The sequence below is a fragment of the Amblyomma mixtum genome, chromosome 10 (genome assembly GCF_055824585.1).
Source record: "Amblyomma mixtum isolate Tamu chromosome 10, ASM5582458v1, whole genome shotgun sequence".
NCBI classification, from domain to species: domain Eukaryota; kingdom Metazoa; phylum Arthropoda; class Arachnida; order Ixodida; family Ixodidae; genus Amblyomma; species Amblyomma mixtum.
The window spans coordinates 58,382,445-58,407,375 of NC_143021.1; the positions used below are offsets into that span (position 1 = coordinate 58,382,445).

Here is a 24,931-nt window from a genome sequence, read left to right on the forward strand (position 1 = left end):
AATTTTATTCTCTGAATTGAATGCCCACGGAACTCTTGTGCCTCATAAAAAATTTACAAGCTCAAATCGAAACGGCTAGTAATGTGATATCTGCATTCGTTTATCCCGCGATCGGAAAACTTTCCTTCGTAACAAGACGTGAATTTTGCAATTGTCTATTGTAGTATCCAAGAGCTGCCACTCATGCTATATTCATTATTACGTTATAAACTGTTTCGTTCCATCAAGGTTTCAGAGCATAAACTTTTCGTACAAAGGAGATCTTCAAATTTTTCCGAGTCTCTCTATTCAATCTGCACTTGGCTCCACGCAGTGATCGATTCGCACCCTGACTGCGGAGCCGTTCGAAAATTTCTACATGCACATCGTATAGCTGTCCCGAATCCGTGAAGTGGAAAATGCAGGAGGCGAAATTAGAGAGCGGCTCGATTAAATGAGCAGGTGCAACGGAGCCAATCTGCCTATAGCTGCAATGCATGCCTTCCTCGTGAGACCTGCTGAGGTGTTTGCCTAGCTATGTCAGTTTAGTGCATCAAAGAAGATTGGCAAGACCGGTAATATAATCGGCGCAAAGCTGCTACCAAATGACGGTGTAACCTTCCGACAATGCCAGTGTCCGCTCCTGGCCAAGTATCTTATTTTCGCTAATATGTTTTATTTTTATCCTTCCGGCTGCCACATGACTTAATTACTATTTTTTGGCAATCCAGAAGCGGCCGGAGTAGAGCACCCAGTATAGCGCGTGACACAGTATATATGTTCAGATTCCCTTTCTCAAACTGCGAGGATGAACTATCGAACCCATACCGCAGTGGTGGTTTGACCATCCGCCTCAAATGCAGGAGGTGCGGGGTTCGATCCCCAATGCCTCCAGCTACCCACCGATGATACAAAGGGTACCAGCCTTCCCCTTTTGTGGTGTCTGGCTTCTTTATGGTGAATTGCTTGGAAAATGGGCCGTTGCCCCCACCTTAAGAAGACGAAAACACCTTGTGCCAAGGCGCTCTTTGGCATCGGATGCCTTGCGCAATAAAAAAAAAAATCACCTTTATCAAGTGTCGAACCCATGTGCGGAAACTTCACTTTGACACCTAGAGCAACGCAAAGCCTTCCAGAGCAAAGCGTTGCACTGCAAATTCTGTGGAAGGTGAACGAAGTGCTCATCAGAGTGCACAAAGCCAGACGACCGTTTTATATAGAAGAGTGCGGTGAGGTGCTAGTTGGTACGACATTATCAGAACAAAGAATAACTGCGCAAAAAGGACGGGACAAGAGAAAGAGAACCACATGGCACAAACGCAGAACTAACAACTTATTTATTCCACCAACTACTCTTTCCTTCAACAGCAAAGCGCAAGCGCACCAACCACAAAAACAAAAGTCGCACTCATCTCGTGAAATCAAGAAACTCCAACTCCTTGTGGTACAGGCCTACTGAAGCATCGCTAACACATTTGCCAGGCCCTAATCTCGCAATTTCCAAGGCTTCGATGATTTCCCGTTCTTTCTTATCCATCGAGTGTCCGATAACCTTAGTCCTGTCGAAAAGCGGTTTACAATCTTTGTCATCATGCTTGCAAGTGTTACAATGCTTAGGCAGATGCTGCCCCCTTAATGCAGCTAAGGAATTGTCGTGCTCTAATGATTTAATGTTGATGCAGCGGCCAGTTTACCCGATGTACACCCCACTACAACTCAGGGGAATCTGATAAATTACATTGCATGTACGATGTGCGAACTTATTCCTGTGGTTAATGCCACACACAGCCTTCTTTTGCTATCTTTTCTCGCTAAGTTACACAAACGCGGCAACTTGCAAGGTGCAGAAAAAATGTCCAGAACGCCGAATTTACCGGCATCCCTCTTTACCTTATAAATTTTATCTTATCCACATGAGGACCCTTATATGTGACTTGATTCATCATTTTACTGGCGGAAAGCAAATTTTGTTGCAGGGTAACTGGCAGAGTGGCACTAGGATCGCTGAGTGCGGGGCTCGCAGGAGACCCTTTCACTCAGGCTAAGGACAGGCGAGACAAGCCGCATACCATCTACTGACAATCGAGAACCAAGTGACGCTCCTGCGTCGGGTCCTGAGTTTTTCTGCTTTTCTTGTTTTTACCGAATGTGTTGTGAAGGTGATCGTAGTGAGCTTTACATGTATGCGATACTTTTCTACTCAAGAAGAGCTAAAGCACGTGCTGGATGGTTTACCTTCAGTTTAAGAGGGGGAGAATACGTATGTGAAGCGGGACGCAGGAGCTGACAGACTACTGTGCTAAGTCGCAGTTGTCTGACGTCGCCTGAGTTTGTCCCGTTTTATAGCATTGTTTCCCGGACTTTACAGAAACAATTTGCTATTTTTGCAGTGAACATGCTTCAACGCTTATCACAAGAAACTAGCCCCCCCCCCGTTCTCCCCCTAGTACTCACCGGGATAGAGAGCACCTTATCCAACTTGGAGCCGTACTGACGCACCACGCAGGCATGGTATTGCTCGTATGAGGTGCTGAGCTCGCTGGAGCCGTTACCCCTGGTTGAGTGTTCGGACCGCGCTGAAAAAGCGAGCGCGAGAGCAGGAGATTCGATGAAATTCCGCTGTTATGCAATCGCAAACTGTAGCAAGGCAAAAGAAATTGTTCGCTCAGCTGCACATGTTTTGATGATATTTATCAGAAACTACATCTGAATAATGCTTAATCTTAAGGTTTCTATGGGGAAAAGTAATATTAATTAGGTCTCATTTATGCAGACGCTGACAGTTTGGAGAAATAGAGCTGAAATCGCGAATTTGACCGATAAAACAAATGTACAGTTGCGGTCACATATGCATGGCCCACGCCTCCAGCGCAAGGAGCGGGTGTCGGGCAGCATCGCGGCGCTGCTATTTCCGTCGGGCGCTTGTTGCAAAGGTGCATCTGGTGACGATAAAAGTTCACCCGCACTCTCTTCTGGGCCCGTCACACGATTTAAGAACTTCAAGTGCGCCATTCAGCTGTTTCGCGGCTGACGGTAAGTACGAAGGAGCGCGCTTCCACTTTGCCTCGTTTGCCTTGCGGCCGTACTGCAGGGGAGTGCGCGCGGTTCACCGTTGTCGCCTCGATACTGCTTCCCTGTCGTATGTACTGCACGCGCATGAATGGTGAGCCCTGGTGGACGGTGCATGGGCATTAGGACGCTCAAGACAAGGGCAGAAAAAGTTACTGCTGCGTCAAAACCCCCGTCTGTGAACTCGGGGAAGCCCTTTTTGTCCCTGGTCGTGTATCAGTACATTCTGTTGCAGCCGGAGCGTGCTTTAATTTTTTGTAACATTGAATACACCTTACAAAGTAAATTATAGATATCTTTTGCAAGATGACAGTGCTTTTCCTTGGGCAGTTTTTGAATTCCAATTAGCGCGTACGCTCGACAGTTGTGTTACCTGATTTTTGTGTTTCACAATCTTGTAGCATTACGAACACAACTTTTAATTTCTTTGAACTCTGTGCATTCAAACTTGCGATAACTACTTAGGTGCGTTATATCGTTTTACAACTCTCGTCACCGTTACTTCTCTGATCGGGTATCATTGCGCGTTGCTTTCAGTTCATACTATGCGAGTAATGCATACCGTAACCTCGCTAGAAGAGCGGCCGCAGCTTCGTCAAACTCTGGAGAAGCAGCTTTTAAAACATCACATCCTTTTAACGCGTATGTTTGGCAGACAAGGGGAACTTCGTTCCGAAACCGCGCCGAATGTGATGCCGAATGCAGTGATGTTTATATGTCGTCCCCATGGCCACACCTTTATTAGATACCTTCTCAGAAAAGGTTGAGATGAGTTTAAGGATACATAGGCAACTAAGGCCTTCATGCGCCAGACACAAGGTTTACTGAGTTGTTTAGTGAGCAAGAAATGAAGAGTTTTAATATATTATAACTGATTTAGGATCCTTCCTTCGTTTAAAAATCTAAAAACAGACGAAATTTCAACAATTGAATTGTTGCCTAAAAGCAAGATGGGATTGAAAGCAATTTCTTCATTGTAGAGTGTAGCGAAATATTTTTTCTTTCGCAGTTCCAGTTCTGTGCATGAGAGCAAAATCTTGTTCACCTTCATGTCACCTCCTCATTTCTGACATAGAGGTCTGGCTTCTTTTGTCAGTAGGAAATTATGCGTTAAGTATATGTGTCCAATAAGAACACGGCATATTACTTCTGTGAAACTTTCTCAGTGCGCATGTCTTCTATTCTCCAACGGTAGGTATTACCGAGTGTAACTCATTATTTACGGCACTTTTCCAGCTAGTCTTCCATTCATCTCTCAGCTTACAGGGTACGAACGTAACGGATATTTTGTAGAGTATGTGGACTTTCCTTTGTTTCTGCCGAGCTTGTGCACCTTAAAAAAGTGGCTTACCCTCTGTCACTGATAGGAATCGTGTTTGTGGCTTGAAATTCAGTTTACAGGTGATCTATGAGAATTAAAATATCGACACCTTCCAAATAATTTGTTATTGTAGTTGCTATGCGACACGCATGCGACATTCTCTTTTAGTAAAATATTTGTCAACAAGAACTACTTGCTACAAATTTTCCTATTTTCCTATAACAGTAAAAAATGTGTAATCATTGCTGATCACGCTGTAACACTGAATTCATCATCACGTTTTGAGCCGCAGCTGCAATAGTTCAATAGCTGGTGCTGTTCAGTGTGCTAATCTATTTGCTGATTTGAATTGGTTTGCTCAGTTGCTGAAACATATTCCATTATGACGCTTTAACCATATTGTACTGTGCTGTAGAATTTCTTTTGTTGCTGACGCCTTGCCTGCTGGATTTCTTTCTTTTTCTCTTTTTTGCCACTGTTTTTGTCACTTTTTGTTAGTATACCCATCTGTAATGGCCTTATAGGACCGCAATAATTATAAATAAATGAATAAAAAACTTCAGAACAAACTAAAGGCCAAAAGATATTTTTGATCACAGGTATCACCTTGGACAACCACCAGTACATGAAGTCTCCAGTTTTAAATACCTAGGGGTAACATTAACTAACACTCTGTCCCGGAATTAACATGTGAAATATACCTGCTCGTGCGCCTTTGGTAAACCATATTTTTTACGAACTAAACTTTCCAAAGCCCCCGCGCATGTTAAACTAGTCGCGTATAACTCACTAATCATTCTTAAGCTCGAATATGCATGGATAGTGTGGGATCCTTATACTAAAACCATATGAAGAAACTTGCAAGAATCCAAACAAAAGCAGTAAGATTTATTTATTCCAAATTTTCACAGTTTGATTTTTCGTCTGTGCTAATGAAATCTAATTATATCCAATCTCTTGAGGCAAGGAGAAAACATTTTCGACGTGAATTTCCTTCCTCAGTAATAAGAAATTTGCCCTAACACAAATTTATCAATTTTAGCGAGACTCAGCACACGTCACTAGCATCCCGGTTCACTTACCCCGTACTTTGCTAGAACTGACACATTTAAATGTTCCTTTTTTCCCGCGTACCATAAGCGAGTGGAATTCACCGAAACAATGATTTTCAGCGCATAGTTATTCTGCATGCTTTATTTTGTTTTGTTTTTTTGTTCTTATAACTTGTTGCATTGATCTGTACTATCTACATCTATATTCTGCTTGGATCTGTAACATGACCTGAAAATAAAACAAAGCAAATAACAATAAATACTAAACCTAACGTATGGATGGAAGAAATCGGGAAAAAGCATTCCCAGTCGTGCGCTCCCAGCGGAATCCGAGCCATCTCCGGTACAAATAGAGCAGCTTTCCTTCTTTGATGATTCAGACCAGTGCTGGCACCGTCTGAAGGTCTCGAATTACGTCTTGTAATTGTCACACAGCAGTTGATACTGTCCAAATTATCATTTTCGCCCTCTTTAACCCGCTCGTTGTGCGTTCTTAAACGCTCAGTGGTCGTAGTGTTCTAGACATAATATGCTAAGCAGCCGATTGAGTGAACACAGACAGTGGAGGAGGCCAATGCGGCCGAAGGCGCCGCTGCGGGCTGAGAGTTAGCAAGCGTTACGGAGTGCAGAGTAGTAAGATCAGCGAGCGAAGGTGAACGATGCGCCCAGCACGTAATGGAGAAGTGCCTGATGGCACTGGCTTCTCAAAAACCAAGAATGACGACATGGAAACCAATTGCGCATCCCAACATGAAGAACAGCGGCCGGTGACAGTGGTGCTACGTCCAGCAGCCAAGAGACGCTGCTAATTTACGAGTACCGCAGCCGCCATATATGCAGCCGTCCACAATAGGCTATGGTTATCTTGGAACGCATTTCGTGCTTGCAGCTGCCGTAGACGAGGGTACAGAGTGAATATTTTCTCGGCCATTCTTTATCACCCTCTATATCATTTTAACAAAGAAAAGCTGATCGACTGACTCAGGTCCTTGCATGAGAGACGCGGAAACAGCAAATGCCTTTCAGGCGCCGACGGAATTGTATTAGCTTATCCACGTAAGGGGGGACATTACTACCGAGCATAGAACCCCTGTAACTGGGTTGCTGTAAGATATTTTGAGGCTGTCTGCAAAAGATTACGCGCTGCTCTTTAAGCGGGTGTCGCATCAGCTAAGCGTTTATTACAGCGAAAAGCAGTTACAAGGAGGCCAACCGCAATGGCCTTTAGGGATCCATCCCCATGCGGCAGCCTCAAAACCATGAAAGGTACTCGCGTGCACGTAGCCATTTACTCTCCGGTACGGCTCAGTCCGTTGGCATCGCGGGCCTATGCTGGTAATGGTTCATTGTCCGGTTGAGCTTTTGTGTTGGCGATGGCGCTGCTGCATGATCACTTGAATATACCACGCGCACATCTGGAGCCCGTGACCACTTCGAATTCTTTGCGGCTCAGAGCGGAGGTCATGCATGGTGTGAAGCTCCTTCGCAATGGCGGACGCAGGTTCGTCGGATCAGCCGCAGTGAGCAAACGAGATTCGGTGTGCTCCCCATATTGAGAAACGTCGGCAACGGAGACATCCAGGCGTATGTGAGACGAAACGCGATGCCGCGAGGCTTCCCGATCAAACCGTGCATCATCGCTAGATGAACGCAACTGATGCCGAGAATAAAGAATCATCCGGACTAGCTCTCTCCTTGGCAATGTCCGGACCACCAACGGAATCACCTCCAAGTGTTAAACGTGTGTTAATGGAATAACAACGTGCTTGCATAGTCGAACGGCATGTGAAGTTGCCTCCACGGGGACAGTTTTTTGCTAAAGTGTTCATGTGCTACAGTGAAATAGCCTGTGCAACATCTTTAACAACCATAGCTGTTAAACGCCTGTCCTCCGGCTTGAAGGTTAGCGTTGTTTTGCTGTAGTGTCGCTAGTAATAGTGGTATACTTAACTGGAGGCTAGTACCCGCGGTAATCACCCTTTTGGTGCTTACCGAAGAAAGAGGAGGGCCGTAACGACGTCTGTCATAATGCCACCGGAGCACACCATGGCAAAGCACCACGCTCAGTAGTGCGAATTCAGAGGCGTCGCTTTTGACAGCGTAGTTTCCCTTCCTCGTAATTCCTGTCACTGCTAGGACGAACTTGCGAAACAAATGCATACACTTCCTCTTTCTGAATAAGAAACTGGTCCAACATCTCGAACACATCTGCCACTTAATCGATCACAAGGCTTCCTTCATAAATGGCAAGGATTCTGAGAGAAGGGCTACTTGAAGAAAAACTTTGCCTGAGAAATAGAAAGCTCTATAAGTGTATACGTACGCTCATGCATGTAGCCCTCAGATTCTTTACTTCTATATTTTACGAACTGTAAATGCCTCAGTAGCTCTCTCTCGCAATCTCTCGCGTTGAGCATTGGTAATAGCCCATTGAGTTATATTTATGAATATTTTTACGTATTCAGCTGGATATAAACAGAGCCCTTACTGATATTATTGCTAAAGGGGGTTGGGGTTTGTGGTAGGAGTTTCGCCCCGACAAAAAGAAGATCGAGGGGATACACTTCTGCACCTTGGATATCTGCACCCTTCATCACGAAATTAATCCCAGGTGCTCGAAATTTCTGGACCCCTTGACTGCGGCGCCCTCATAACCTGAGCAGCTTTGAAAAGCATACCAAACAATACCCCCGCCGACCAAACAAAACCAAACCATTCATGGAATAACACTGTGTCTGGAAGAAAACGTACACAAGTGCAAAGCAGCCTGACAGCAATTTATATTGTTAAGTATATCAAAGTGAAGTAAAACTCTTGTTTGGGGGTGTTGGTTCATTTTGAAAGAAAAAAAAGGAATGTGTCATGTGTTTTTCTCCAAGCTTTTCTGATGAAGGACAGACTTCTAGGCGGTGATATTTAAACATAGCACGCATTCTACGCACAATCAGAGTTCTTCGCGTTCCTAAACTTCGCTCTTTTTCGAGTTCTATCAGCGCATCATCGTGGTCAACTGGCTGGAAGCAATGTACGGTCGAAATTTACGTAGTTAACAACCTCGATGGGTGCAGTGCGCGTGCCACCCAGCCAGACCAGTTAGAACTTATGGCAAACATTAACAACGCGATACAGAAGTGGAGCTACACCAGGTGAATACAAAATACCCTCTTTTTCCTTTAGAACAACATAACATGATGCGCTGGAGTATCCCTTGTTAATTATTCTTAAGGCACTGATACTCTACCACGACTGTCGGATAGTTTCCAGCAATCCTCAATAATACAGCGGTAGTCCTGGACTATCGTCATTATTCGGATACTGGTACTAATTCGCGGCAAGAACGCGTACGAGGCGGTTTATTTCAAATACGCTGACGTACTGGCGGGCAAGGGAAAGCAAGCATTTTACTCAGAACTCAGAAAATCAGAAAGTTTCGTTTTCGATTCTAGGCTTTGTTTTTGTCACTCTAGTTTTCAGCCCTTTTTCATTACTCACCGATCTCTGCGAGAAGCGAAGCTATTGCGTAGTGGACTTTCCAACCGATGAAGGCTGCATATATAAACCTGAAAGAGAGAAGCATGTTAAAATGTATTTAGAGCCATAACATTACGACTCGTGCGCCCAAATCGCTTCCGATGGAATCTAGACAAAGGCATGGTGTAGGAGTTAACAATGATATGAAAGGAAAATCGCTGAAATGCCTCAGATATCATGTCATAATGAGTCCTTTTAGTACCTCACGTTAAATTCTATATAGCGCAGACATCATTGTCTTATATAAACTAATTTGATTCCCTCAATCAGCTCTGGATGACACAAGAAGCAGTATTATCAAGTAGTCTGAATAACAGATGCACTGACATTCACTGAGTGCAAATGTCTGCGAACTTGCATATAAACGCGAGCCCTAGACGCAGAGCTAGTATAATCCCTGATAATGGAAGGAAACCATGAATGTATACGTTTCTGTCGCAATGTATACGGAGCCGACTGAAACGAAGAGTGAATCTCAGTTAAGGGATCAATTATGCCCTAATGTCCGTCGGACCGCATCCATGTGACTGCAATGTATGCTCATCCTGAACTCGAGGCTTCAGATCTTCACGAAGTGCGAAAGTATTAAAATTCCTTGATTGTTACATTTGAGCCCCGTGTTGTGTTTGTATGCAGTGATGCTCAGTTAACTTAGCACATTAACAGAGAACAAAATGAAGGTGGATAGAGACAGAGCCTCGGTCCTCTAGCAATGTTTGGACAGGAATATTTGTCTTCTTCTTGGCATATCGGATGCCCGTCACATGCATTCAAGGCGTTCTGGACTGCCGCCAAAGCGCTGAATTATTTTCATTCAAGTCTTGACACGCCCTTTGACGATAATCCTTTGCTCTGCTTCTCAGTGGCACGCATTATAACACGCTTATCTCTTCGAAGGCGATTCTGCGTTCTGCGCGCTCGCAGTGCTCGGCGAGGGCGTTGCCTTCAAATTCATTGATCGCATGCCATTCTTGTGTTGCACGATTCTCTTAAGCCCTTTGTACCGCAGATGTGTGAGGCCGGGCACTTCGAGTACGGAATTTCGTAATGATACGTCGTTGTTGCTTTCTCGGGACGCAATCTTTTGGCTGCGGTAGAAAGCGGCTGATCGTTAAAGTAGGTTTGTAAGACAAGCAGATGTCATGTTTTCGCAGATTGCGTGCCAAGGCCTCGGTTGCGGACCTCATGTAACGAAGTAGAATGAGAACGCGTTTCGTTGCTTCTGTGATGGCTGGCCTTCCTTGCGTTCGAGCCTGACGGCGGGAAACGCGTTGACTAAAACCACGTGTGTTGACGATATCTTCTTCTTCTTTCTTGTATGCTTCGGTGGAGATGATGGACATTTCTCCTATCAAGAAATAGGTGACGGCGGATGCCTTGTAATTAACGGGGAGATTGGCATTTCTCCAAGGAAGAAGTTTCGTATGCAGAGAGTTATCTCGTTGATAGGTTTGTGACAAAGTTGGAAACATCATCAGGCGGCCAGGTTGCCTTGTATTTCTCCTTTTGAATCTTGGAGAGCTTCAAGACGAATCGCAGACAAAAGTCGTTGTCGGGTCTCCACAAATATATTTGGCTGGACGCTCTCAGCCAGGCGGGAACGGGACAGCGGTCCGCCGGCATGCAGTTAAGCATCCACGAAATCGAGTCTGCGCGTGCTTGGCAAGGCGTGCTGCGGCTGTCGTCTTCTGCGGCCGGACCACGATGGCACGCTATGGATGAAATGATTTCTGCGTTTCTGTGGTGGCGGAGGAGACACCGGTCGTTTCATAATCAGTGGTCAGTAAAGTCAACAACAAATACAAAGTACAGGGTTCATGGTCAGCATTAACATTATCAACATTATCAAAATATTAACATGAGAAAGACACATCAGCTCAAGAACAACTTGAAGAGAGATCAGAAAAAAAACACAAATGCACACACTCAAAAACAAGACAAAATAACTCAGCCCTTGAAATGTGGTGCTAATAACTGCCGGAATTTATTGGGTTCTTTTTCAATAACTATGAAATCGGGTAAGTCATTCCACAGTGTAATGGAGCTAGGTAAAAAAGGTTTATTAAATGAGTTTGTGGAGCCGTGTATGCGCTGCAGACTTAGAGTTAAAAAGTCGTCGGGAGGTGCGAAGGGGCGGGTGCAATACAGAGTTTCTTAGCTGTGGGAAGGTGTAGTACAATTTGTGAAACAAACAGAGCTGTGAAATTTTACGCCGCAGTGCCAGAGGTTGCAGATCAAGGGATGCCTTGATAAGAGTTACACTGTGTTGTCTGCCGTACTGCGATGTGATAAAACGGGCCGCGCGATTTTGGATGGCTTCAAGCTGATCGATTAGATATTTTTGATGGGGATTCCAGATCGCCGAGGCATATTCGTGTTTGGAACGGATGAATGTTACGTAGGCGAGTTGTCGGACAGAATGGGGTGAAAAAGCAAGGGATCGTCTGATAAACCCAAGCATTTTGGAAGCTTCTGTACAAATTTTTTCAAGTGCTCAGACCAGGTTTGTTTGTTGTTTATGATGATTCGAAGATACCTGTATGATTCTGTTTCGGAGAGTGGTCTGGAACTTAATGAATACTGACAGCTGAGGTTATTTCGCTTTCTCGATACATGCATGAACTTGCATTTGGAAATGTTCAGTTGCATGAGCCATGATGTACACCAGGTTTCTATGAGGTTTAAGTCGCGTTGAAGTAGAGTCTGATGATCGGGAGTAGATATGCGGCGGTAAAGGACACAATCGTCTGCGAAGAGACGGATACCAGATGATACGGCATTGGGAAGATCATTTATAAATATGAGAAAAAGGATTGGTCCTAGCACCGATCCCTGAGGGACACCAGAGATGACTGTGGTATTTGACGATCTATGGTTGCCTATTACTGTATATTGTGAGCAGTCGCGGAGAAAGCAGTGGATCTGTGACAGGATTAAAGGGTCGATGTGGAGGCAGGAGAGTTTTGTCATTAAACGCCAATGTGGAACACGATCGAAGGCTTTGGAGAAATCCAGGTAAATGACGTCGGTTTGAAAAGAAGAATCTAAGTTTAAGTGAAGGTCTGTAGTGAATTCGAAGAGCTGGGACTCGCAAGAATGGCCTGACCTAAAACCGTGCTGTTTTTCATAAAAAAAAGCGTTATTTCCTAGGTGTGAAGCGATCTGCGAATATAATATGTGCTCCAGTAGCTTGCATGGAATGGATGTTAATGAAATTAAGCGGTAATTAGAAGGGTCGGATCGGTTGCCTGCCTTAAATACTGGAGTTACTTTACTAGTTTTCCAGTCATTTCGTATTTCACCATTTGAAACCGACTGCTGAAAAATAATTTGCAAAATACGGCTAGAAATGCTCACAGTTCCCTTTAATATTTTTGCAGTTTTGTTGTCTGGCCCAGGGGCGCTTGACACTTTAAGGTAGTCGATGAGTTTAGTGATGCCCTGATGGGTTATAAAAGCTGGTGGCATTTGGGAAAAACTAGTGGCACGTATTGAGGAAATATGGAGAGCAGGTTCGTGCGTGAATACGGAGGAAAAATATGAATTCATGACAACTGCGCGCTCATTCTTAGGGACATGTAAGCCATCTTGGTTAATCAACGAAATGTTTTGAGTACGGTTTTTGCAAGGAGTGACCAGAGTCCAGAATTTTTTCGGGTTGACGCGCATTATGTTTCCAAGATCTTCGTGAAAAAATTTCTTTTTAGGACGCCGTAGTAAGCTAATGTATTCATGTAGGCACCTGCTATATATTTCCCATTTTTCAACTGAATTCGTATGCTTGGCCGCACGATACAGGCGCTTCTTTCTGTTTGCTAACTGTCGTAAGGCGTTGCTATACCAGGGCTTGTTATAATCACCACGTATGCAGATAAGAGGGTCATGTGTTTCGACAAGAGATAAGATTTTATTCCTGTAGAGCAACCAGTTTTGCTCTACTGACCTAGAGGGTGCGGTTTGGTGGAAAAGGTGGAAAAATTTTCTAACTCGAAGTTAATAGCGCGAAAATCTGATTTACTGTAGTCGCGAATGTACTTTAAGGAACGTTGCTTGGTGTGGATGGGAGCGGAAAAATTGAATACAAGCACCTCGTGATTGCTTTGACCGGTGATGCTTGTTAATGACTCAATTAACTCAGGTTTAGAAGCGAGAACAAGATCGAGAATGTTGTCACCACGAGTAGGCACTTTAACTGTCTGGGTAAAGTTAAACGTGAGCACTAAGTCAATAAAATTGTTCGACGGACCGGAGGGTGCTGACAAAGTTTCCCAGTCAATATCGGGAAAGTTAGTCTCCACAAAGTAGGAAGTTGGCATGAACAAAGCGGGAGTGCAGATCAAGTAGGACGGAGTGAAGGTCGGTAAGAAAGGAGGAGTCGCAATTAGGAGCCCGACAACATGCAACAATAATATTTGTACACGTAGGGAGGGATAGTTTAAAGTAAAGTATCTCGTGGGAGGAACTAACATGGACGGGAGATGTATGCAATTCAGATTTCGTGAGAACAAGGACACCACCACCCCTTCTTCCCGCTCTGTCGCGCCTGTAAGCAATAAAAGATTTCGTTTCGGAAAGAAGCTCTGTGTCCTTGATATCTGAAGTCAGCCAAGATTCGGTAAAAATAGCAAAATCCGCAGTGCTATCTTCAAGAAGGGATCCTACTGCTTCTTTCTTTGGGAGGTAACTGCGGATATTTGTCAATAATAGAGTCATTTTCTTAGAAGCCCGTGCATCTCTGTTTGCTAATGACGATTGATGAGGACTGGCACGTAGACGGCGGAAAGGAGGTGGTGATGATGGCTGTGACGACGACAGCTGTGTTACAGAGTCGGTTGTGTCACTGTACACGTATTGCTTGCTACCAATAACAAGCTCGTTGAAACGGGGATCTTGAACGAAGCGTTAGTTTGCTGAGCATACTCAAAAAGTTTTTCCCGGGTCAACCTAACACGGGCTGAATAATCTTCGCGAACATTAAACTCCGAGTTTTTAAGCAGAGATGTAGCTGAAAGAATGAATGATTTGGTTTTGAAACGCGCAAATTTTACAATAATGGGGCGATTATTTGCTTCCATATAACGTCCCATTCGGTGCGCACGCTCAATGTCAGCAGGATCAATTGACACACCCAGTTTCTAGCTGTACAAGGAAACGACATGCTGTTCCCCACGTTCCCCACGACATGCCCACGTTTCATCTTTTACATCCGAAATTCCAAAAAAAGATAAGGTTCGACCTACGAAGGCGGTTCTCCGCGTCATCACATTTTTCGGCGAGCTGTTTGATTTGAAACGAAAGTTTAGTACTGTTCTGGCTTGTGTTATTGTGTGGGCAGGGGCTACTCGAGTGATCGTTCTTAACATTTCAACATTTGTTTCTTTTAGCACTTTCTATACACAATACTCGTGGACGCCATGTCCCAGCCAAGTTTTTCTTAAGCATTAAAATAACGGTTTCTGTTTCAATATTTGTTTCAAAACTCAGACCAGGCGCACTTCCGTCGAAAATGTTCTCGTTCAAATCGTTATGCCTTGACTTCGGCCAGCAGACAGCGCATCTGGCTAAAAGCTTTGGCACCTGCTCTCACAATGTGACCACGTACAAGGCTCACTTGAATTTTTTCATCATTTGCCGAGATATCCAACTGCTTCCTCAAAGCCTTCGCTTGAAGGGCCTAGGCCACACACCGGATGGCAAGAAAATTGTCTCCCAGGCCGAAGGACGACTGATACGCGCACGGGCACATAAGTTTCTGAACCCTTAGGTGGAAGGAGCGCTACCTCTACTTTTCCAAGGACAAACATTTCCCAAGGAGGAACATCAGCTCTTTGAAACACCGCCTCTCCTGACCGAGAAACGAAGTTCAACAGTGGTCTCTGACCAAAAAGATTCATCATCATCATCAGCCTGACAACGCCCACTGCAGGGCAAAGGCCTCTCCCATGTCTCTCAAATTAATGCTGTCCTTCGCCTGTTGCGGCCACCGTATCCCCGCAAACTTCTTAACATCATCCGCCCACCTAGCTTTCTGTCACGCTCTGCTACGTTTGCCTTCTCTTGGAATCCAATCCGTTACCCTTAAGGACCAGCAGTTATCTTGCCTTCGCATTACATGCCCTGACCAAGCCCATTTCTTCCTCTTGATTTCGACTAGGATGTCATTAACCCACGTTTGTTCCCTCACCCACTTCGCCCGCTTCCGATCTCATAACGTTACACCTATCATTTTTCTTTCCATATCTCGCTGCGTTGTCCTTAAGCTGCACCCTCTTTGTTAGCCTCCACGTTTCTGCCCCATAGGTGAATACCGGTAAGATACAGCTATTGTATACTTCTCTCTCGAGGGATATTGGTAAACTGCAATTCATGATCAGACAGAACCTACCATATGCGTTCCACCCCATTCTTGTTCTTCTAGTTATTTCCCTCTCATCATCCGAATCAGCGGTCACTACGTGCCCTAAGTAGACGTATTCCCTTACTGCTTGCAGCACCTCGGAAGAAATTGCCAACTGCTTTTCCTTTCCTTGGCAGTTGAACGTAACTTTGTTAATTTTTAGCCCCACCGTTTTGCTCTGCCGGTCTAACTCATTCAATAGACCATATTCAGGCTATCAATCAGGTGATAGAGAAATGCGCAGAATATAACCAGAAGGATTTCGAACAAAAAGTTCAAAAATTCTCCACGGCCTAGCTTAGAAAAATTAAGAAAGGATCTTACTACTCAACTTCACACTAAACTTGGCAAGTTTTTAGCAGCCATCTTCAAGAGCTACATTGAAACAAAAGGCCTCTGCTTACGCCTCATCCCCTGGAACGGCTTGGCACCGGCCTTTTGCGGACTCCCAAAACTTCACAAACTGGGTGACCCGCGGTGCGCCCCATCGACGAGTTCACCACTTCATCGCTTCGGGCCCTCTTAGCTTACTACGTCGATGTCCTCTCCCTCTTCAGAGGCAACACGTCAAAGCACATGTGCAGCTCCATCGACTTCGTCGAACGTCTTTCCAACCCAGAGATGGAAGTGGCGAGTGCATATTTAATTCGACGTGGTCTCGTTCTTTGGTCTCGCTCTCAGCCCTTTGGCATCGCCGTAGCAAATAAAGCCCTCGAGGGGACACTGAACTCGGCGCTAACGCTAGTTCTGCCGGCTTTTCGAGCTTTTGCCTTAGTAGAGCACCTTTTTTCTACAAAGGGGAATTCTACAAACAAACCAGCGGCACTGCCATGGGTGTCGCGATGTGTGTGGCTGCTGCCAACTTCACAATGGAGGCTATTGAAGAAAAACACTGCGGTCGTTTCAAGAAAAACCAAAATTTTCTTTCGCTACATACACGACTGCTTCTGTATCCTAAAGATATCAAGGGTAGAAAAGCTCCTTGCGCATCTGAACTCCATAGAGCTCTCTGTCCAATTCACACTGGAAGGAGAAGACAACAACGCCTTGATCTTTCTTGACGACCTTGTAAGAAGATGAGCGGGAGACCTAAAGTACGGTATGTATAGGAAGCCGAATCATACAGGCCGCTACCAAAATTTTAATTCCAGTCACTCCGCTAACCCCAAAGAATCCTTCGTCTCTTATCAGCTGATGATAGCAAATTCGATCTGCTCCTCCGAACCGGAGAGAGCAAAAACAAGCCACCTTGTTCGCCGTTCTGGAGGATAATGACACACGTGGCTACATTCAACGAGTTTCCTAGCGTCAGGCTCGAATAGCAGGAAGGTCAGTCATCACGGAAGCAGCAAAACGCTGTCGCATTGTTCTTCCACATGTGTGGGGCGCAGCGAGGCGGTGGCACGCATTCTACGAAAATATGGCAGCTGTGTGCGTCCCTTGCCTGTGTCAAGGATCAGTTTATTTTTATTTATTTTATTTACAGAATACTGCAGGCCCTTCTGGGCCCTAGCAGGAGGGACAATACAGTGCAAAATGAATATACAAAATCAAACACTGAAATAAAATTCGAAACACAAAGCAAATAAGTTAGATGGCGTCAATCTTCTATTTCTTCAATGGAGTCAATGTCACATAGTGCTGTTAAAGGTAAAGCATTCCATTCAGTTACGGTGCGGGGGAAGAAGGAGTATTTAAATAGGTTAGTTCTGGCGGTGAATGGAGTTAGTGAATCAGAGTGGCGATGTCTTGTTGGTCGTGGAGCGGAAAATGGCTTGACGTAGGGATCCGGGCACATTGACAACTTGTTATGTTTGAGAAGAAAAAGAAATTTTAATCTGAGAATTTTACGTCTTACCTGCAATGTTTGAATTCGGTTTGCTCGCATTATGGCAGTAGGTGAGTCGGTTGAACGGTATTTTGAAAAGATGAATCGAATGGCCTTGTGCTGGATCATTTCAAGCGCTTGAATGTTAGTTTTAGTAAATCGGTCCCAGACAATGCAAGCGTATTCTAACTTGGGTCTGATTAATGATGAATAGGCTAAAAATTTCAAGTCCGCAGGAGCATTCTTCAGTTTGTGCTTGAGGACACAAAGTTTACGAAACCCTGATGCACATACGTTACTTATGTGTTTGTTCCAGCTTAGATTATTAGTTATCGTCACGCCAAAATATTTATATTCAGTTACCTCCGAAAGTGGAAATGATGGAAGAGCGTAAGGGTATAAAAGGCTGTTTTTTTTCTTGGTTAATCTCATAAATACGGTTTTATGAGCGTTAAGATTCATGTCCCACTGGTTGCACCAATCCAGAATATTGTTTAGGTTTAAACTGAGCAATAGTTGGTCTTCACGACATGTAATTACATTAAACAAAACACAGTCATCTGCAAACAGCCGGATTTGAACGGGATGAGTAACTACTTTTACAATGTCATTCACATATATTAAAAATAACAGGGGACCGAGGACACTTCCTTGGGGAACACCAGAAGAGACAGGCAGGCTGTGTGAATAATGGTCGTCAATACTAACAAACTGCTGTCGGTTAGATAAGTAAGCTGAAACCCAGTTAACTATAAAGTTAGGAAGACCAACTTGTTTAAGCTTGTCTATTAATTTAGAATGGGAGACGAGGTCAAATGCTTTACTAAAATCCATTAAAATAATATCAGCCTGGCCGGTTTTATCAAGTACAGATGCGAAACTATTAACAACCGATGTTAGTTGAGTTACAGTAGAATAGCCCTTCCTAAACCCGTGTTGAACGTTAGAAAGGATATTGTTATCGTCAAGAAAACCGATGATGAACTTGGCTATTATGTGTTCTAGTAATTTGCAACAGGTTGAAGTGAGAGAGATGGACGATAATTTGGTATCAGTGATGCGTCCCCTTTCTTTAGAACAGGAACGACACGTGCAGTTTTCCACTCTGAAGGAATCACAGCTGATGACAAAGATGCGCGAAAAATAACAACAAGAAACTCGGAAAGCTTTTCGGCATACCGGCGCAAGAAAGCGTTCGGAATTTTATCAGGGCCTGGCGACGCTTTAGTTTTCAGGTTTAGGAGCAATTCAACAATGCCAGGTCTTGATATCGTAACAAAAGGCATAGTACAGGGCGTTTCAAAAGGACCGTGTTCACCACTTGCACTAGCAAAGACACTGTGGAAGTAGCGGTTAAATTGCGCAGCAATATCGTTTTTATCTGTGAGAGGCTTGCCGTCGTGCATTATTCGGTCAATAGGTTTTTTCTTTTGACATAAGTGACTCCAAAATTTTTCAGGTGAAGTTCGAATGAAATTAGGCAGTCTGTATTCAAGTAATGGCGTTTAGCGGTCCTCAAAGCTGCATTAAGGGATAGTTGAAAAGACTGAATAATGCAACGACTGGCGCCTCCACGTTTCAAACGTTTCACTTTTCTTTTCAATTGCAGGACTTCACGTGTGATCCAGGGAGAGGCTTTGCGTGATTTTATTATTTTATTAGGGACAAAGTTTTCAAGGCAGTGAGTGCATAGTGTTTTAAATTTATTCCATAGCTCATCAGCATTACTGCCTCGGAAACTGCTGAGGCAAAAATCTAAATAATCCAACACGCTCTCATCTTTCGCACGCGAGAAGTCCTTTACATAGCAAACTTTGGCCACAGGCTTTTTGCAAACAATATGGACTGGGAAAGAACAATGGACCAAATCATGATCGGAAATTCCCTGCTCAATTGAAACATGGTAGTCACTAATAGATCGGCTTACAAAGATAAGGCCAAGTACAGAAGAAGTACAACCATGTACACGTGTTGGCTGCCTCACTACTTGCTGCAAGTCATGTCTCAACATAATATTAAATATGTGCTCTTCATGAGCAGCATGATCGGGATTAAGAAAGGGTTTGTACCAGTTAATTGATGGAAGGTTTAAATCACCAATTAATAAGATTCTGTCATGATGAAAATCATTCATGAAATCAGACAGTTCACGTAGAAACTGCGGGGGGGAATTGGGAGCTCTGTAAACTGCAATTACTAGAAAGGACCGTCCCCAACAAGAAAGTTTTAACGCGAGGCTTTCATGGTTTTCAATTTGAGTTAGGAAAGAAGTGTCGATGCCATGTTTTACGAGTACGGCAACACCACCCCCTCTGGTAGATCTGTCCCGACGGAACACCCGGTAAAGGGGAGGGAAAACATCTTCATCATCAATTCCTTCGTGCAACCAAGTCTCTGCGATTACAACAATGTGTGGCTGATACCCTAGAATTATGGATTCAAGATGATCGCTTTTATTTACCACGCTGCGCGCATTTATGTTTAGAAGCTTGAGTTCCTTGACAAGCGGTGATGCGAGTCACTCTTTACTCTGCTCATTTCGTATCTTGATTCTGCAATTGTTGGCCTCATCCCACGCGAAAATCTGCCCGTCCATTTTTAGTTTATCATGCACCAGAATAGGCTTCTTGCCTTGATCCCTATCAATTTTTGTACTATCCCATAAAAGTTTTCTTATTCTGAGCGTGTCATGTGAATAGTCATTTTGTACCGAATATTTGGTTCCTTTAAGCTTACGGACATTCCGCATTACTTCTTGTTTTTCATTAAAGTCCTGGAAGAACAATATGACGGGTCGCTTTTTCCCAGCTTTGCCAATACGGTGGATTCTGGCGACTGAGTTGCATGTCACACCAAGCTTCTCTTGAAAAACCTCAGAAATAACTTTCTCCCTAAGGACAGATTCTGTTTCATCGCTGTCTTCTTCTACCCCAAACACAACTAAGTTGGAACGCCTACTTCTGTCCTGCAAGTCAATACTTTTTTCGCGTAGGAAGGTGACTATTCTTTCCAGGTTTTCTACACGGGCTGATTGGTCTTTTAATAGATCCAGCTGTTGAGTGAATTCGCACAATATTTTTTCCATCTTTGCGTTATGCGTCCTTAATGCTGCCATTTCGTCTGTCAATTTTTGCTGTCCCAGAATCAGTTGCTTCAACATCTCTTGCGTGCTCATACTGTCAGAGTCTGTCTCGGGGCCAGGATTAAGTTTGACGTCGCCACACAACATCAACTCGCACATCAGGTATACATCACATGCGATGGAATGCACTGCTGGGCGCAAGGCAGAACCAGGATACCACGGCAATCACTTTTAAATGTACAATAATAGGCACCAACCTGGGTTAGACAGAAGAAGGGTGCGTAAGGCCACATTCCGCTGCCTGGTCTGCCGAGCCCACTGAAGTGAAATTCTTGCGGTCGGCTATTTAAAGGGATGTCCGGTGAGGTCACATGCTGATGCGGCGGCGCTGTAGGCGTGACGCACGTAGCCAGATTCGTGATGTCATCAGGCTCTTGATGAAAGTTGTGCTGATAGTCCGCTCCGGCATGACCAAGCAGGAAAACCTGGGTTAGACAGAAGAAGGGTGCGTAAGGCCACATTCCGCTGCCTGGTCTGCCGAGCCGACTGAAGTGAAATTCTTGCGGTCGGCTATTTAAAGGAATGTCCGGTGAGGTCACATGCTGATGCGGCGGCGCTGTAGGCGTGACGCACGTAGCCAGATTCGTGATGTCATCAGGCTCTTGATGAAAGTTGTGCTGATAGCCCGCTCCGGCATGACCAAGCAGGAAAGCCTGGGTTAGACAGAAGAAGGGTGCGTAAGGCCACATGCCGCTGCCTGGTCTGCCGAGCCCACTTCCTTCCTATTACGGCTCAAAGACCGCGTCCCCAGAGAAATAGAAAACGGGGTTGCACTTGAACAATTTCCATCCCTATGTGCCCAGCCTCATACATCGGCGAAACGAACAACCTTGATCAGATAATAGGCCAACACAAGGATGACGCCTCGTGTATGAATTCTCAAGGCAAGCCGATCGCCGAGCATTGCGAGGGAGCCGATCAAAGAATCGCTTTCAAGGAGCTGCGCTTGTTGGCATTGGACAGTTCAAGAGGAGTCACGTCGAATTAATGTACACCAGGCTCACACAGGTGACAGAGAACAGAACTGTGGAAGCGAGCCCCTCCGAGTATGTTAAGGAACTTCGCCCTGGGTTAAGAATCCGAAAACGAAAACCTGGTGCAGCTGGCTCACTTTTGAGTCACGCCTGAGGAAGGAGCCAAATTGTTCTCGAAGAATTCGGTCGGAAAGAAATTATTGGTTGGAGTCAGTATTTCTCAACTTCTGTTTCAGAGCGCACCCGAGCGGACTTCCGACGAAGTTGTTCCCATTCAAAAATTATTAACTTAAGTTCTTGGATCAAAAGTGCAATAGGGCGTGCAGGATTGTTTTTAATGTTCATCGTCATCAAACGAGCCGACGCCCACTAGAGAGCTAAGGCCTCTAACATATCTTTCTAGTTAACCTTTTCCTTTGCCACCTGCGGTCGCCCTCTCCGCAAACTTCTGAATCTCATTCGGCCACTTAACTTACTGCGATCCCATGCTACGCTTTCCTTCGCTTGGAATCAAACTCCGTTACCCTTAACAATCATCGACTATCTTGCCTTCGCATTAGATGCTCTGTGGAAACTCATATTTTCCCATGGTTTCAACTAGGATGTCATTAAGCAGCATTTGTTCCTTGAGCCACTCTGCCGTCGTGCTCTATGTTAACGTTGCGCCCATCATTTTAGTTTCGATGGCTCGCTGCGTTCTCAAGCTGGACCCTTTTGTTATCTTTCAGGTGTCTGGCCTCCATAGGCGATTACCGGTAAAATACAGCTTTTAGATCATACTTTCAGTAGGCATATTGGTAAACTGCCATTGAAGATTTGAGAAAACCTTACAAATGCGTTTCACTCCATCTTTATCCTTCTAGTTATTTCCCTCTCGCGATTCGAATCTGCGGTCACTGCCTGAGCTAAGTAGGCGCATTCCCTTGCCACTTCCAGCACCTTACTACGAATTGTGAACTCCTGTTCCCCTCCGAGACTGGTGAACATTACATTGGTTTTCTGTTTATTAATTTTGAGACCCACTGTCTCAGACCTTTTTGTATGCCTTTCAGAACTACGACGATCACATAGGAGCAACCGTGAAAGAGTTCTTTGTTTAGAAATATTGCATAAAACGAGGAAACGTTCGCATACTTGGGGATGTTTTTCTGCGTCAGTAGCTGAAGTCCTTTTCGGCAAAGTGTTGTGTTTGTGTGTGAGCGCACTCGAAAGTGTATTGCCTTTACACCGTGGAAGCACTGTCAGGCGAAACTAATTACGGGGTGTTTTGTTATCATTTTGCAGTTACACTGCATTAGCCCTTCTCCTTGCGTTACTGCTGTTTTTATACTTCTTGTTTCTTCTTCCTGTGACAAACACCTTCCTTCCTCTGTCTCCTTTCCCAGCGAGTGGAAAGGACAATTTCCTTCTCTCGTTTGGAGGCTACTACGTCCCAACCATGGCAGGTGGTTCTTGCAGCCCACAAGCTGTACACAAAAACGCTGCGGGACCCCAGACAGTTTCTTCGCGCTGGGGCTTCAAAAGCTAAAGCTGTAATAAAAATGCAGCCTCGCAGCCACTAGAAGCCCATCCAGCAGCGGAACAAAAAGCGACGGGGAATTCAAAGACGCAGTCGGATGCGTTCAATGTGAACAAATATTCTTAACGTATAGTCATGGTATCGCAAAGCGTGACAGCCTCAGCCATTTGTTTTTAATACGGTGACGTTTGGGGCGCCATGAAGGCGAAACTGCCCGGCGTAAACACCTGTGTGACACGTCCACCTGCCAACGTGGCAGGTGTCAGGCGGTGCTTAGGGGCATTTACCTGCCTCTACTGGCCGCCTGCCATCCGGCCTCTTCTGCATTTGTGGATGTGAGGAGTAAACGCCAGACTATGAATGACTCATTAAAAATGAATATGACTCTGACACAAACAACAGAAGGCCCACGTGCAGAATAGCCACCCGAAGAACTATGCGAAGAAATGATGATTGAGGGAGCTATTTCTTCTCCGGGCTGCTCTTAAATGGATACACGGGCCTCACAAGCCCCCCAAGTGGCTGTGTTTGAAACAGCTATGTGCCGGTGAAGTGGATCTTTAGCTAACCGTTGCACCACCGCCACGGTAGTGGTATGAAGGCTCCCCGCGATCTATCACCACAGACGTCAACGCCCGACAGTTCTTGCGATCATTACTGTTCTTCAAAGAACTTCTATCGGCATCCTACTCGCCTTTTCGCTCCAAAAAACCTGTCTGGACCTATTCTTTTCGCCCAGCGCACAGTCTTGTGATTATCCTGCGAACGTGTTGTTGTCCCTTGCTGGAAATAAACTTCCTTCTCTCTTCCGGGAACTCGCGTTCCGTCTGCTTCTTGCTTAGCCACCTCTGCCCGCCGCTACAAGGCGGCATACCACTTTCATCTTCGCATTTCGACTCGTGGTCAGAGCAGCCTACGCAAGTGCCCATAGTGCGCAACAGCGCAGTCAGCAGCCTAATATTCTACCACTTAGCCCTTAGCACGTGCATCGCGACTTAGGTCCCGCAAAGCCTGCCTAATAATCGCATTTGCTGCGTCATTTTAATGCCTCTCGTGGTAGTAATAGTAACTCTGCTCGTTCACCAGTATCAAAATAAAATCTTCAACACTTTGCTTTATGTTTGGTGCTTGCATGTAGGCCACATTTTAAAGCATTCAACAAGATTTTAGAACCCAGAATTTTGATCTCACCAGTCGCCGAAAAATTAAGAAAAGGTGTCTATTTTTGACAACAGTGCTACGAAAACTCACATGGTCTCATTCAGAAAAGGGGCCACGTAAGGCTCTTCCAAGGCAAACATGCCCGTGGGTACATCTGCAAAGCAGCCAAGATAAAGATATTGCTTTCAGAGCCTCAACGGATCTCTCAGGATTGAAGCCTGAGGTGAGTGACCATACTTACAGAAGGACTTGTCTTCGTATCGGTAAAATGGCATCGTATCAAAAATGCTCGCATCCCAGCTGCAAGAAGAAGCAGTGAGATGATATATTTTACCTTATGTCGCACAAATATAATAAAAACAACTTTTTCCTTGGTTCTTCCCCAGCGAACAGTTGCAGTTCTGCGGTCAAGTAGTGGAAGCCACAGCTTGTATTCCACTAATTTTTTGCCCTCTGTGAGGTCTAGCATGACGCCTTACACGGCCAAGGTGGGCGACAAGGAAGTTGGGGAGTTGGTTAGTTTATGATTGCTTATGCATCTAGCATCGCGGATGCTACGGCGCTTCAACCTGATTAAGGAAGTCGTGCTTAGTATGTATATGGCACGTGAACGTGCGGTCACTGCTGCGGGCAATGTCGCAGAGAAGCGCAAGGCACCCTGGGCGCTCGGAGATGGCGGACATCAAAACCAGCTGCATTGGGTTCCGGTACACGCGACTTCTCTGTTGCCGTAGAAACGCAGTACAAGCCATGCGATAGAGCATCACAATACGGAACGAAGAACGGTAACTTATACTGCGATGCGGAAGAGGGAAGAGGAGATGGAGATTGTGTTGCATAAGTTCTCTGTCTCTACAGCCCGGCTTGGTTGCCGTGAGCCTGTAAAACAAGCCGAAGGCTGACTGATATGGGGTCCCCCAAAACATGGGAGAACACTCAACCGAGGCGACTCCATTGA

General features: G+C 45.0%; 1 protein-coding gene across 1 annotated transcript in view; it reads right to left on the reverse strand.

The window, feature by feature from the left end:
* LOC149325880 (uncharacterized) overlaps positions 1-24,121 on the reverse strand; it is an 81,098-nt gene extending 56,977 nt beyond the window's left edge. The window contains exons 1-3 of the mRNA XM_089562833.1: positions 24,064-24,121; positions 8,914-8,981; positions 2,434-2,555 (exon numbers count right to left, since the gene is read on the reverse strand). Coding sequence (XP_089418959.1) covers positions 2,434-2,555; positions 8,914-8,981; positions 24,064-24,113 — 240 coding nt within the window. The 5' untranslated portion in view covers positions 24,114-24,121. The remainder of the gene's footprint in view (positions 1-2,433; positions 2,556-8,913; positions 8,982-24,063) is intronic.
* Between the last annotated feature and the right edge of the window lie 810 nt (positions 24,122-24,931).